Source organism: Diabrotica virgifera, chromosome 7, assembly GCF_917563875.1.
Source record: "Diabrotica virgifera virgifera chromosome 7, PGI_DIABVI_V3a".
NCBI lineage: Eukaryota > Metazoa > Arthropoda > Insecta > Coleoptera > Chrysomelidae > Diabrotica > Diabrotica virgifera.
The window spans coordinates 88,636,443-88,650,410 of NC_065449.1; the positions used below are offsets into that span (position 1 = coordinate 88,636,443).

General features: G+C 35.1%; 1 protein-coding gene across 4 annotated transcripts in view; it reads left to right on the top strand.

The window, feature by feature from the left end:
* Positions 1–13,968, top strand: part of LOC114334871 (retinol-binding protein pinta) — a 103,607-nt gene that overhangs the window by 78,015 nt on the left and 11,624 nt on the right. For all 4 annotated transcript variants that reach the window (XM_028284988.2, XM_028284985.2, XM_028284987.2 and 1 more), the window contains exons 4-5: positions 4,797–5,043; positions 7,788–7,898. In XM_028284988.2, the coding sequence (XP_028140789.1) occupies positions 4,797–5,043; positions 7,788–7,898 (358 nt within the window). The remainder of the gene's footprint in view (positions 1–4,796; positions 5,044–7,787; positions 7,899–13,968) is intronic.

Genomic DNA, 13,968 nt, shown 5'->3' on the forward strand with positions numbered 1-13,968 from the left:
CGCTGTTATGTAATTCCTCAACTTCTTTGTTTATAACAATCTTATCGACATCCGGATCAACTGTTACCCAAAAAATTCGTGTTCTACGGGCCAAAATACATAATAAAAACTTGGGTAAGTCCATCTGAATACAGGAGGCCGTTGTACCCCCCCTGGCGACAGGACTATAACATATTATCATGTACTACATATATTATGTAATCAGTTGTGTGTTTTTTTTAACTGACTTTGACAGTCAGTCATAATAAATATAATATAATGTCAGACCAATCAAATACACTGCTCAAAATAATCAAATCTTACTAATGCCTGGTTGCACCAACAGATCTTAAGCTCCAGCTTAGCTAAGCTCTACTTATAGATAGGGCCTCCTTGAGTATCGCTTACGTTGCACCATAATTTTAGATTCTTACCTTATTATCAATTATATCTATTATTATATTATGGTATTCTTATTGTAATATATTATAATTATATTATATTAATTCTTATGATATTCTCGACTTAAGCCTAAGATCTGTTGGTGCAACCGGGCATAAGAGTCGTATCAGTTTTTTTAGGAACTAGCTGTACATAATTTTTTTTTCAATATACAAGGTGTTCCGTAAATAGTAGTACCAACAAAGAGTTAGCGATGAATCGGCCGGCGATGAACTGGCGGCATCGAAACGGCGGCGATGAACTGGCGGCGATGAAACGTCCTAGACCCCACAAATAACAACAAATTAGAGCGAAAAGTTGAAATCCGAATAATGGCCGAAAACAGCATAGGGATTACGAACACTCGATACGAATCGTATCCGCCATGTTTTCCCATAAGGCGCTATGGTAAAACATGGCGGATACGATGCGTATCGAGTGTACGTAATCCGGGCCCAGATCTTTCTTTGCAATGAAATTTAATGAAGTCAAAACTTCTTTCACGAGGTGCAAATATCCAGATTATATGTATAAGACCATAATACGACTAGTAGTCGCGTATGCAAGCGAAACATGGACGCCAACAAAAAGAGAAGTAAATAAATTGCGGGTGTGGGAACGTAAAATCCTTCGAATGATATATGGCCCTTGCAGAGACAGCATACCAAACGAATAGAGGCGCAGATACAATAACGAGCTATAATCTCTATTCGGAAATGAAAATCTAGTCAGATATACAAAAGCCAATAGACTCAGATGGGCAGGGCGTGTGATACGCAGTAACGACAATCACCTTAAAAACAATGTGTTCTGGGAAAGGCCAGATGGAAGAATGTCTCTTCTTCTTCTTCTTCAGGTGCCATCTCCGCTACGGAGGTTGGCAATCATCATAGCTATTTTAATTTTTGAGGCAGTAGCTCTAAATAGTTGTTTCGAGCTGCATCCAAACCACTCTCTCAGGTTCTTCAACCATGAAATTCGTCTTCTTCCGATGCTTCTTCTTCCATCTATCTTTCCCTGCATTATGAGTCGTAGGATGCCATACTTCTCGCCCCGCATCACATGTCCGAGATACTGTAGCTTCTTTTCTTTAATTGTAAGTTCAACTTCCTTTTCTTTACCTATTCTTCTCAGTACTTCATTGTTTGTAACTCTATCTACCCAGGAAACCCTCATAATTTTTCTATAGGTCCACATTTCAAAGGCGTTAAGTCGTCTCATTGTCTCTACATTTAACGTCCATGATTCCACTCCATAGTACAGAACACTGTAGACGTAACATTTTGTTAGGCGTACTTTAAGAGCTAATGTTAAATCTTTGCTACATAGGACCTTTTTCATTTTTATAAAATTAGAACGTGCTTTTTCGATTCTGACTTTTATTTCTGCAGTGTAGTCGTTATTTTCTGTTATAAGTGTTCCTAGGTAAGTGTACTTTTTTACTCTTTCGATCTGTTGGCCCTCTACTATCAAGATTTCGTTAGTATTATGGTTGTTTTTACTAATTTTCATAAACTTCGTCTTTTTGATATTGAGAGAGAGTCCGTACTCCCTACTACACCTTACTATTTTACTCATGAGTCTTTGCAGGTCTTGTAAACTATCGGCTATTATTACTGTATCATCTGCATATCTGATGTTGTTAACTAAGACTCCATTTACTCTTATGCCGACTGTTTCATCTTCCAGAGTTTCTCGCATTACCTCTTCAGAATAAGCGTTAAATAATAGAGGTGATAGTATGCAGCCTTGCCTGACTCCTCTCTTTATTTCCATTTCTTCAGATGTTTCTTTTTCAATTCTTACTATTGCTCGCTGATTGTAATAGAGGTGTGTTATTAGTCTTAAATCTCTTTCATCTAGATTTTTATTTTTTAGGATTTCCATGAGTCGATCATGTTTTACTTTATCAAACGCCTTATTGTAGTCTATAAAACAGACGTAAAGAGGATGGTTAACATCCAAGCATCTCTGTGTCAGCACGTTGAAGGAGAATAATGCCTCTCTGGTACCCATGCCATTGCGGAACCCATACTGAGTGTCACTAATATCCAGCTCCAGTTTAGAGTGAATGTCTCTAGGGCGGCCTAAAAAAAGGAGGAAATATGCAGTCAAAAAGAGCTAGAGAAAATGGGAGTGCGACAATGGGAATTGGTGACACAGGACCGACAAACATGGAAGGCAATAGTAAACGCAGCAAAGACTCACGAAGATTTGTAACGCCATTGATGATGATGATGATGAGATATCATCTCTTGATTGTTCTTTCTCCTGACTCAGATGAGACATTATCTGTCTCTGATACTCTGATAGTTAGTTATGACGTCATTGTACCGGGTGTCCCAATAAGAATGGCTCTCGGCCATATCTCAGGAACCGTTTATAGTAGAGCTTTGAAAGAAAAAATTTTATAACCAAAGTTGCCTCAGGAAAAGCCTGGAAATTATTTTCATAATTTTGGGACCACCGCTAGAGGGCGTAATTGAATATCAAAAATTAAAAAATCTAAATTTTACAAAATTTTTCTAATGAAGGGGCACTGGAAATCCGATCGTCGTATTCTTCATAAAATTCTACGCATATTTGATTTCACAAGCTTAGGTCTACCTTTGGAAACAAGAGGTAGGGGTGAGTGGGAACCTTGTTATGAAAAACTGGCTGTGAGTCCGGTTCTGCTTAATCAAATTTTGCAAACTTGGTCTTGTTGAAGACAGATCTTTTTCGTCAATGTAAAAGTTATGATTTCGAACCAAATTACTGAGTAATATGCCAGCTAGAAGGCGTTATTTAATTTTTTTCAGAAATCTAGTTTTCTTTGGAAAATATTAAGTACAAACATGCATTTTTAATACCATATTACAAAATTAGACAAAATTAGCGTTAATACCTTTTTTCTATCTCGAGATATCATACAAAACGTGTAAATTTAAAAACATAACTATTACTGTCACCGGTAAACGAAGTTTAGGAAAAGTAGTGTGCTATGGAAACAACAAAGAAACATTTTCCAGCTGCCAACGTATATTAGGTCTTTTCAACGCTTCTCATTTGTTTCGAGCCTCGTTCGTATCTCTTATATTAATATTATACACGGATTATACGGCATATGACAGAGGCTCGAAACAAATGAGAAGCGTTGAAAAGCCCTATTACAAAGAAATAAAAACAACTATTTAGTGATGACATAAATGTTCAAATTTTTGCCCATCATTTTCGTTGCAAACATTTACTCTTTCAAGAGTAGATTGAACAGCAGTCTCAATTTCTGCTCTCGATATGCTTTGAATGGCGTTTAGTATTATCTGTTTAATGTATTCTAGAGTAGTGTATGATGGGCAACAATTTGAATATTTAGGTCGTCACTAAGTAGTTCTTTTTGTTCTTTGTTATATTTAATTTTGATAGTATTGTTTCTCTTTATATTGTTGTTTTAATTAATTATATTTTTATACGTTGACATCTGGAAAACGTTATTTTGTTTTTTTCCACAGCACACTACTTTTCATTAACTTAGTTTACCGGTGATAGTAACAGTTATGTATAAAATTTACACGTTTCTCGAGATATCTTGAGATATAAAAAAGGTATCGACATACGGTTTTCGCTATTCTATTGCTAATTTAATCTAATTTTATAAAGTATGATTAAAAATTCATACTTGTATTTAATATTTTCCAAAGAAAACTAGATTCCTGAAAAAAATAAATAACGCCTCCCAGCTGGCTTATTACTTATTAGGATGGTTAAAAATTATCACGCTTACATTGAAGAAAAAGATCTGTCTTCAACAAGACCCAGTTTTCAAAATTTGATTTAGCAGAACCGGACTTACAGCCATTTTTTCATAACAAGGTTCCCACTCACCCCCACCTCTTATTTGCAAAAGTAAAGTTAAACTTGTTAAATCAAATATGCGCAGAATTTTATGAAGAATACAATAATCGGATTTCTAGTGCCCCTTCATTAGGAAAATTTTGTAAAATTTAGATTTTTTAATTTTTGATATTCAATTACGCCCTCTAGCGGTGGACCCACAATTATGAAAATAATTTCCAGGCTTTTCCTGAGGCAACTTTTGTTATAAAATTTTTTATTTCAAAGCTCTACCATAAACGGTTCCTGAGATATGGCCGAGAGCCATTCTTATTGAGACACCCGGTACAAATTTAAGTTCTTAATTTACTAAAACAGGCTTATACCTTTGATAAAATCAGTCTTAAAATTACACAGAGTTGTAGGTTGTACTAATAGGTCTTGTGCTAAACATTGTATGTTATATCATCAATAATAGGAAAATTAAAATAAAAACAATATCTATTAAACAGAAACAAATATTTTTATGACATAATATATCAAATCTCATCTTTTTATTTTAGGGTTTATGTTCCTCTAGCTATACCACATGAAGGACTTTACAGAGTATCTGTTCTCAAACTATTACCCTATACCGCCAAATTTCATGCTAATAGGTATCATGCGCATGTATCAAATCTATTTGAAATACGGATTTGTGAAGACTTATCAGTTGGTGAAATACTTATTGTCGACTACAGGAACCTGGCATGGAGTCATGTGTTTAAAATATCTCCTTTTGTTGTACATAGGATGGCGATGGTCGTTGAGGTAAGTTGTTATACGTAATACGTTTTAAGATGATAAGATGTTAGGTTTAAACATTTAAGTTTTATTTACTACATATTAAAATCAATGAGATACTAAAAACATTCCTTCAAAGAGAAATTCCACAAGAGCAAACTGGATTCACCAAAGGTAGAGGTAGAGGTACTCCAGAACACATGTTGACTATAAGACAGCTAATCGAAAAATCTAGGGAATTTCATATTCCAATGTGCATATGTTTTATAGATTATCGTAAAGCATTCGACAGGGTCAAGTAGAGACACTTATGGCGAATACTAAAAAAAAAAGAAGTAGGCGCACCTTCTTCTTTAAGTGCCGCCTCCTAACCGGAGGTTGGATATGATCATCAATCATCACTATCTTTACTCTATCTTATTTCGCTTATAACTGAAATAAGGCGCACCAGAACACCTTATTTCGCTTATAACTTAACTATACGAATATACGACTGGACCAGTTAAAGTTCTTGACACACTTTCAAACGAATTTCATCCAGAACCGAGTGTCAGACAAGGATGTATACTATCTCCACAATTATTCAATATACATGGGGAGCATAATATTCTGAGAAGAGCACTTGAAGGATGGGAACAGGGCATCTCCATAAATGGTCATAAAAGAAACAACCTACGTTTCGCAGATGACACAACCCTTCTTGCAAATAATCAAGCAGAGCTGATTGAACTTATACGACTGGTTTCAAAACGAGAGTCGAATATTTGGTCTGAGAATAAACGTATCAAAGACAAATATCATCATAGTGGATATACTACATAACAATTACCCACACATAACCGAAATTTACTGATTTTAGGTTCTGAGCTCATACTCATATCTGAGGATCATTGATCATAAACACAGAGTCACTACAGGAAGAAATAAAACGTTGATGTGCTCTAGCAAAAATGACCACAATATCAAAGGACTGTCAAATTTCAATAGCGTTAAAGATGAGGTTGATCAACTACTTAATATTCCCAATACCGACTTAAGAATGTGAATCTCGGACCCTGATACAAATAGGCCGTAGGTTGGACAAATAATTCAATTTTAAGAGAGCTGAAATTTAGCCAACGACTCTCCAGTAAAGTCCATCTCCAACAATTTAAATACTTTGGACATGTCATGAGAGCAAACACACATTCTAAGCGTACTAGAGAGCGTACTAAGTACACACACATTCTTTTTTTTTATTTAGATTTAGTGCAATTCCGTTATCTGTGATGGCAACAACGAAGTGATTCACAAACCATTATGTCCAGTCTGAACACAGCACAGGTTTACATTGGAAAAAAAGTGTACCAGTTTTATATGATGGGAAATGTACCATAGGGATGGGAAAAACATACCGGTTATAACCTAAAACCGGTTTTTTTCCTCAGCAACAATCGGTTTTTCCGGTTGTTTTTGTCCCGGTTATAACCGGTTTTTCCTTTTAAAGCAATAACCGGTGAAAAACCGGATAAGTGGAAAAAATAGTGAATTCAGAGAAAAAATGGGAAAATTTTTCGTCCCCGCGCGTAAATGAGAAATTTTAAGCTGACTAAAACCGATTTCACAACACTGATGACTGATTGTTATAATGTAAATGTAACCTAGGGTATTGGCCATGACTAAAAAAACCAAACACCGGTCTTTGGAGAAACCGTTTTTTTGATCGGTTATAAGCGGCAGGTTAAACCGTAGGTAAAAAAACCGGTATAACCAAAAACGGGTGTTTTGTCAACAACCGCTTTTCCTAGTGTACCAAGCACACTGCGATTAAAAATTTATTCTCCGATTGATAGGTCGACGACTGATAGGTCTGGACGACTAAAATATCATACCGGAATAACTTTTAGGCGGGATTTATATAACCGGTGATACACATGGTCCAGAAATAAATCGAGAAGGTTGATCACCGGTGATACATACGGTACCACAACGCAGATTCACCACACTACCATTGGTAGCCAAAGTGTTAATATTATCAAGATGCTCACGCGTACCCCTCTTGTAGCGGTACTTTTTTCTAATTGATATAAGTAAAGAAATAGGTTTTGTATGTCTTTTTCTTACAAGATTTTTTTTGTTGTTGCATTAGATCGGATGATTACAATTTTGTCGAAATGACTCAGCTAAAGAAATAAATTATTTCTTACAAACTTTGATATACTATTTTTTAAATTTATTTTGTCATTTAAGTGTCCATCTTTCAACTCATTTTTGTGGGTCAAAGTCAAAAATATCAAAAACTAGTGCTCTTAGCTGATTAAACAGGTTGAACGTTAGATTTTGGTTTATTCTATTAACAAATCTGACTCACCAAATTGGTATAATTGTCTTCCAGTGGTGGATCTACACATGTACTTGGGAGGGGAAATTTACTTTAGGGGGGAACTTCCAATGAAACACCAACCAAAAGCCATAAATAATAACTTATAAGCATTAAGTTCCCTTAATTTTCCTAACTAGCGTGTTTATTGAGTTGAATTTGTCTGTAAGTGGTTAAGTTTCATGTTAGCTAATATATTTTTATATTTCAACAATTTTTTCTTAAATTTTGGACCGTGTTAGAGGGGGAAAATTCCCCTTTTTCCCTCCCAGTAGATCCGATACTGGTGTTTTCATCTTAAATGTTACACACTCTATACTGATTATAAAACTATAATAACGAAATACCTAGTAAAAAACGTGTTACTTCTAACATTGCAATGAATAATTATATATTTTACCTTTTTTTGTAGAGTATGTCAAGAACCCGATTAAAAGAAATACACTTTGTTGAGCCCCCGTCTTCAATAAATATATTGTTAACAATTGCGAAGACCTTTTTGAAGAAAAAAATTGCTGACAGGGTAAGTAATTTATATAAAATTATTAGGAATGATGAAAATTTTTGAAATAAGAAAAGGTACCAGCATAAAAAATTATCAACAAAGTTATCCAAGATATTCTCCTTGTGGTGCCTATCCGTTACGAATGTTGGTTACGTGGATACTTTGACTTTGTTGACTGCTGCCTTAATATGTCCGGTAGTGATCGTTTTGTAGGTTATAAGGCCAGGATATTCTTCTTCACCTGGATTTTGCATACACCTTACCTTGATACTTCAAGTGGCAAGGCGCGTGTTTGAGTATTCCAGTAAGTAGGCTCGTGTATTCTAGTTTGCGGCATTTTTTGGTTATGACTACATAGTTCGTGCTCTTAATTCATTCTATGTAGAACTTCTTCGTTGGTAATTGCACGAAATCTTCAACGTACGTCTATAGCACTACGTTTCAAATGATTAGAGTCTTTTTAAGGACGCCACTCCATATAGAATAACGGAAAATACCTAGCATTAGCATTTTAGTAAAGGTTCTTTAATTTCCGAGGCAGTTTCTGTGAGCCAAAAATATCTGTTCCTCCAGGCAGGGGCTAACCTAACCTGGAGGCCTCTTTTATACGGGCTTGAGACCGGCAACATGACACATGGACTGCTCAATCCACCCAATATCATTCAGGCAGAGTTTGCAGTCTCCTACAAAGACAAGTTTATCGATTCTACCAAGCATGTCGACGACTCAACATGAATATATCCACGCAGAAAACAAAATGCATTACCATTGCGAAAGATCCAATTAGATGCCAGCTCGTGGTAAAAGGGAAACCCATAGAATAGACAAACCAGTTCAAATATCTAGGTGTAGATTTATCAAGTTATCATGACCCAGCCAGAGACCTAAGAGGACAAATAAACACGGCCGCAGTCATGAACGGATGCTTGAAAAATGTGGTCTCTAACAACCCATATAATATGAGAATGGACAGCAAAGTTAGAATTTATAAAACTTGCATCAGACCTGTTATGACCTATGTTGTTGAATCAAGGGAAGACACCAATAAAACCAAAAGCATGCTACGAACAGCCGAAATGAAGACAATAATAGCAATTTCGGGGTAGACAAGAAGGGATAGAATAGCGAAACAACATTATCAGGGAACAATGTGGCGTGCAATATGTAGTAAGATGGGGTAGGTAAAGACGAAGAGAATGGTTCAGTCATGTAAAAATAATGGAGACGCACAGACTGCCAAGAATTGCGCTAGAAGGAAAACCAGCTGGCAAGCGTCCACCGGAGAGACCATAAAAAAGATGGAGAGATAGCTGGTAGTCTACCTCTCAAGAAATACTTCAACGTCGGAATTAACAGATCGACAGATCTATAAAAATTATAAGAAAAAGAAGAAAAAATTTTATTTCTAATTTTATACCTTGACTGTTTCATTTTGACGAAAGCTGATCTTGGCTTCTTGATCCTTATCTTAGTTTCTGTCGACCGTTCCCACTGTTCGTTTAAATTTGCACCCAAATAGCAAAAGATTATGATTTGTCAAAAATGAATAACCATTTTCAATTTCGTTGCAAAACGAAAATACAGCCGAACCATATTCTAGTCCAATCAGAGAGTGCAGCAAGCACCTCTACCGGTTTCGAAACTTATTAGTCTCTCATCAGGAGGCACATATGATGCTCTCTCTGATCCAACCAAAACAAACCCCAGCGTGCAGTCCCGGATTGCAACGAACGAAATGGCATAGATGCCCTAGCGGCAACTGCTAGCAAAAAGACTAAGTTTTCACTCTAATGGCATATAAAACAACATAATGCTATTCTACATCCCACCAGAATGAAAACAATGGGAACCTTCTCTGGTTACACCTCCGAGGCTTCTACAATTTGCAAGCCATACGGATGCTGAGACTAAGGAAGATGAGGAAATTCTACAATTTACAATTCACGTCCCATCTGCTCATCGCGGTAAAGTTCCAACGAGAATGGTTTCCTTCGTACTCCAATCAGAGTAAACGTAAATCAAAACTGAATAACCACTTTCCCAATGAACCAACCATATTATGTTGTTGGTTCACTAATAACTGTCCCGGTGTTATTAGGTATATTTTTGCTTATAACCATATATTTGGTTTTTTGTGTTAAAATCAAGCCCAAACCTGCTACTTATTTCTGCTATCCTGAAAGCAAAAGTTCTAAGAACTTACCGACTGTTTGCATACATGAGAGTGTCATCAGTGTTGTTCAGTAGTTCTCCATTTATAAATATTCCCTCGTCTATACCAGTCTATATCATAAATTCATATCATTTTATGGTACATTCCATGTCAAATCACTCAGGCAAAAAATTTTGGATTTCCGATTTGTCTGAAAATTGGTATATAGCTTCTGCGGGACCTAAAAATAAGATATTTAAGGTCAAAAAATCTTCTTCTTTTTTTCTCAAAATGTTATTTTATGCGATTTTACAGTGATTTGGTGTTTATTTAAACAAATTTGCATTTTCTGTCGTAAAGTATCGATGAAAAACATATTTTAATAGAAAGGACTCAAAAATGTCATTATATGGCATTATAACAAGTTAGTTATTTTGAATCAAAACAAGTTTTTGATAAAATTTTATAGTGTAAAAAACGTTAAAATACCGTTTTTTGTATTTTCCTCCATTCCCAAAATACATTACCATCGATTTGGCTGAAAATTTGCCCACAGATAGCCAAAAGATAGGACTTTAAGTGGTTAGAAGGATTTGAATTATATTACAATACCAAAAAAAAAAACATGCAGTAATATCAGACTCAAAAGTATATATTAGTCCAGTCGGGATAGCATTTGACCTTGAATGCCGAGCTGCCCAAAATTTTATTTTTCTGATCTTTAGGGGAGTCAATAGTAGCCTAAATTTAAAATCACGAATGAATTCCTCCGTTACGTTAGCAGCCATCTTGATTTTAAAGGAGAACCTGTTTTACTCAATATCTCCGCCATTTTTAAATTTTCGACAAAAATGGTAGGAACTGAAATTGTTCCAGATAAATCGTATTTACAATTATAGACTAAGAGCCGCTATAGGTGAAATTTCTTAATCATTTTAGGCACGACGGGACCCTATAGCGGGTCACTTTTCAGTGGCACATGCGTCGACAGTGGCGCATCAAACTTTCCACTTATGGACGGGATAAATAAATTAAAAGTTACCCTCCCTTACTAACAGAATTCTATTTTTTAATTTTTTTAATTTCAATGTGATTAACACATAAGATTTAGCGTAATTTTAACCCACCACCCCTTCCCCCTGTCCCCAACATCAAAAACTTCATTTTTCGTTTTTATTTTTTTTTTGCTGAGATGCAATCGATTTTAAAATTTCAAAAAATTCACACGCATAGCTGAGGCTTTTATAAAACATGTATATTTTTATAGACCCTTAGGTGGCGTGTACACAACCTCAAAAAATTTAAAAAAAAATTTTTTTCAAAAAAGCGTATAACTTTTTTTGGGGAATAGCTGCAGGTCTTATTTTTTCTTAATCATGTGTATTTTATCAAACACTATATCTGTAATTTTTTTCAGATTTTTCTGTAACGCTGGTCACCTTCAAAAATCCAAAAAACTGTTTTTTAAGGGGGTTTGGGGGGCTTTTCCCTATTTTATAGACTTTATAATATATTAAATCAATTTTTATTTTATAGGTTATATGTAACTTAAAGTAACTGAGTCATTTAGAATATTTTAAAACGGGAGAAACGCGTCCAAACCCCCCAAAACCCCCTTAAAAAACAGTTTTTTGGATTTTTGAAGGTGACCGGCGTTACAGAAAAATCTAAAAAAAAAAAAAATAAAAATATAGTGTTTGATAAAATACACAAGATTAAGAAAAAATTAGATCTGCAACTATCCCCAAAAAAAAGTTATATACTTTTTTCCAAAAAAAATTTGTTTAAATTTTTTGAGGTTATGTACACTCAACCTACAGGTCTATAAAAAATAGACGTGTTTTATAAAAGCCTTAACTATGCGTGTGAATTTTTTGAAATTTTAAAATTGATTACATCCCACCAAAAAAAAAATAAAATCGAAAAATAAAGTTTGTGATGGTGGTGGGGGCAGGGGGAAGGGGGTGGTGAATTAAAATTACACTGAATCTTATGTGTTAATCACATAGAACTTAAAAAAATAAAAAAATTGTATTCTGTTAGTAAGGGAGGGTAACTTTTAATTTATTTATCCCGTCCATAAGTGGAAAGTTTGATGCGCCACTGTCGACGCATGTGCCACTGAAAAGTGACGGCACAGTGTTCAAACCTTTTCTTTTAGGTTCTACTATTTAAGTTATAGGGTCCCATCGTGCCTAAAATGATTAAGAAATTTCACCTATAGCGGCTCTTAGTCTATTATTACAATTTCTTTTTAACAATTTTTGTCGTGAGGTCGATATTTTCGAGTTAATTGTACTTACAGTAGACGCCTATATTTTTGACTATAATATTGCATGTAACTTTTTTGGTATTGTAATATATTCAAATCCTTCTCACCACTTAAGTCCTATGTTTTGTCTATCTGTGGGCAAATTTTCAGCCAAATCGATTATGATGTATTTTGGGAATGGAGAAAAATGTAAAAAACGGTATTTTAACGTTTTCTACACTATAAAATTTGATCAAAAGCTTGTTTTGAATCAAAGTAACTTGTTATAATGCCATATAATGACATTTTTGAGTCCCTTCTATTAAAATATTATGTTTTCCATTGATACTTTACGATAGAAAATGCAAATTTGTATAAATAAACACCAAATCACTGTAAAATCTCAAAAATAACATTTTGAGAAAAAAAGAAGAAGAAAATTTTTTGACCTTAAATATCTTATTTTTACGTCCCGTAGAAGCTATATACCAATTTTCAGACAAATCGGAGGTCCAATTTTTTTTTTGCTCCCAAATTGAGTGATTTGAAATGGAATGGCCCTTATATAGAATTTTTTAAAAAAATGTCCAGAGTCCAGGGTAATAGTAAATTGTGGATGTCTACCTCACAGTTCATCATTTTGCGCCCATAAGATCAGAGTATACTCAGTAATTCAGTGTAACTATTGGTAACACAGGTGTGTATTTTAATAGTGTGAAATCATGGAAGAATAAACACAGTCTGTGTTTATACGTCCATGTGTGAAATCTAGGTCAGCTTTATTTAATTTTCTTTGGCATCAGCCATTTAAATAAACGTACCTACATTATCACATCGGCACTTCTATAACATTTTTTTTTTGTTAAATTAAAGGATGATCATTCAAAAACCTATCAAAGATTGGGTACTTCTAATCTTCTTTAAGGTCGCGTAGTTATCGAACAGTCGTCGTAATAAAGTTTAACTGGAGGCATACGTTTTCTTCTTATGGTGCCTAGCCGTTACGGATGTTGGACACTAACATGGCTATTCTGACTTTGTTGACTGCTGCCCTGAAAAGTCCGGTAGTGGTTAAGTTAAACCATTTTCGCAGGTTATGCAGCCAGGATATTCTTCTTCGTCCTGGACCTCTTTTCCCATGCACTTTACCTTGAAGTATGGTCCGAAGTAGATCATATCGTTGTTCATTGCGCATTATATGGCCCAGGTATTCCAGTTTGCGACGTTTTATGGTTACTACTAGTTCGCGCTCTTTACCCATTCTATGTAGAACTTCTTCGTTGGTAACTCTGTCTATCCAGGAAATCCTCAACATGCGTCTATAGCACCACATCTCAAATGCTTCGAGTCTCTTCAGTGATGCTTCAGTTAAGGTCCATGACTCCACGCCATATAAAAGAACGGAGAATACGTAGCATTTTAGTAAACGAACTTTTATTTCCAATTTTATATCGTGGCTGTTAAAGATTTTTTTCATTTTGACGAAAGCTGATCTTGCCTTCTCGATCCTTATCTTAATTTCCGTCGATTGGTCCCAGTGTTCATTTAAGTTTGCACCCAAATAACAAAAGTTGGTGATTTGTGTTATAGGTTGTTGGTTAACTAGTAATTGACCAGGTGGTATCCTATTTTTGCTTATAACCATGTATTTGGTTTTTTTGATGTTAAAATCAAGCCCAAACCTG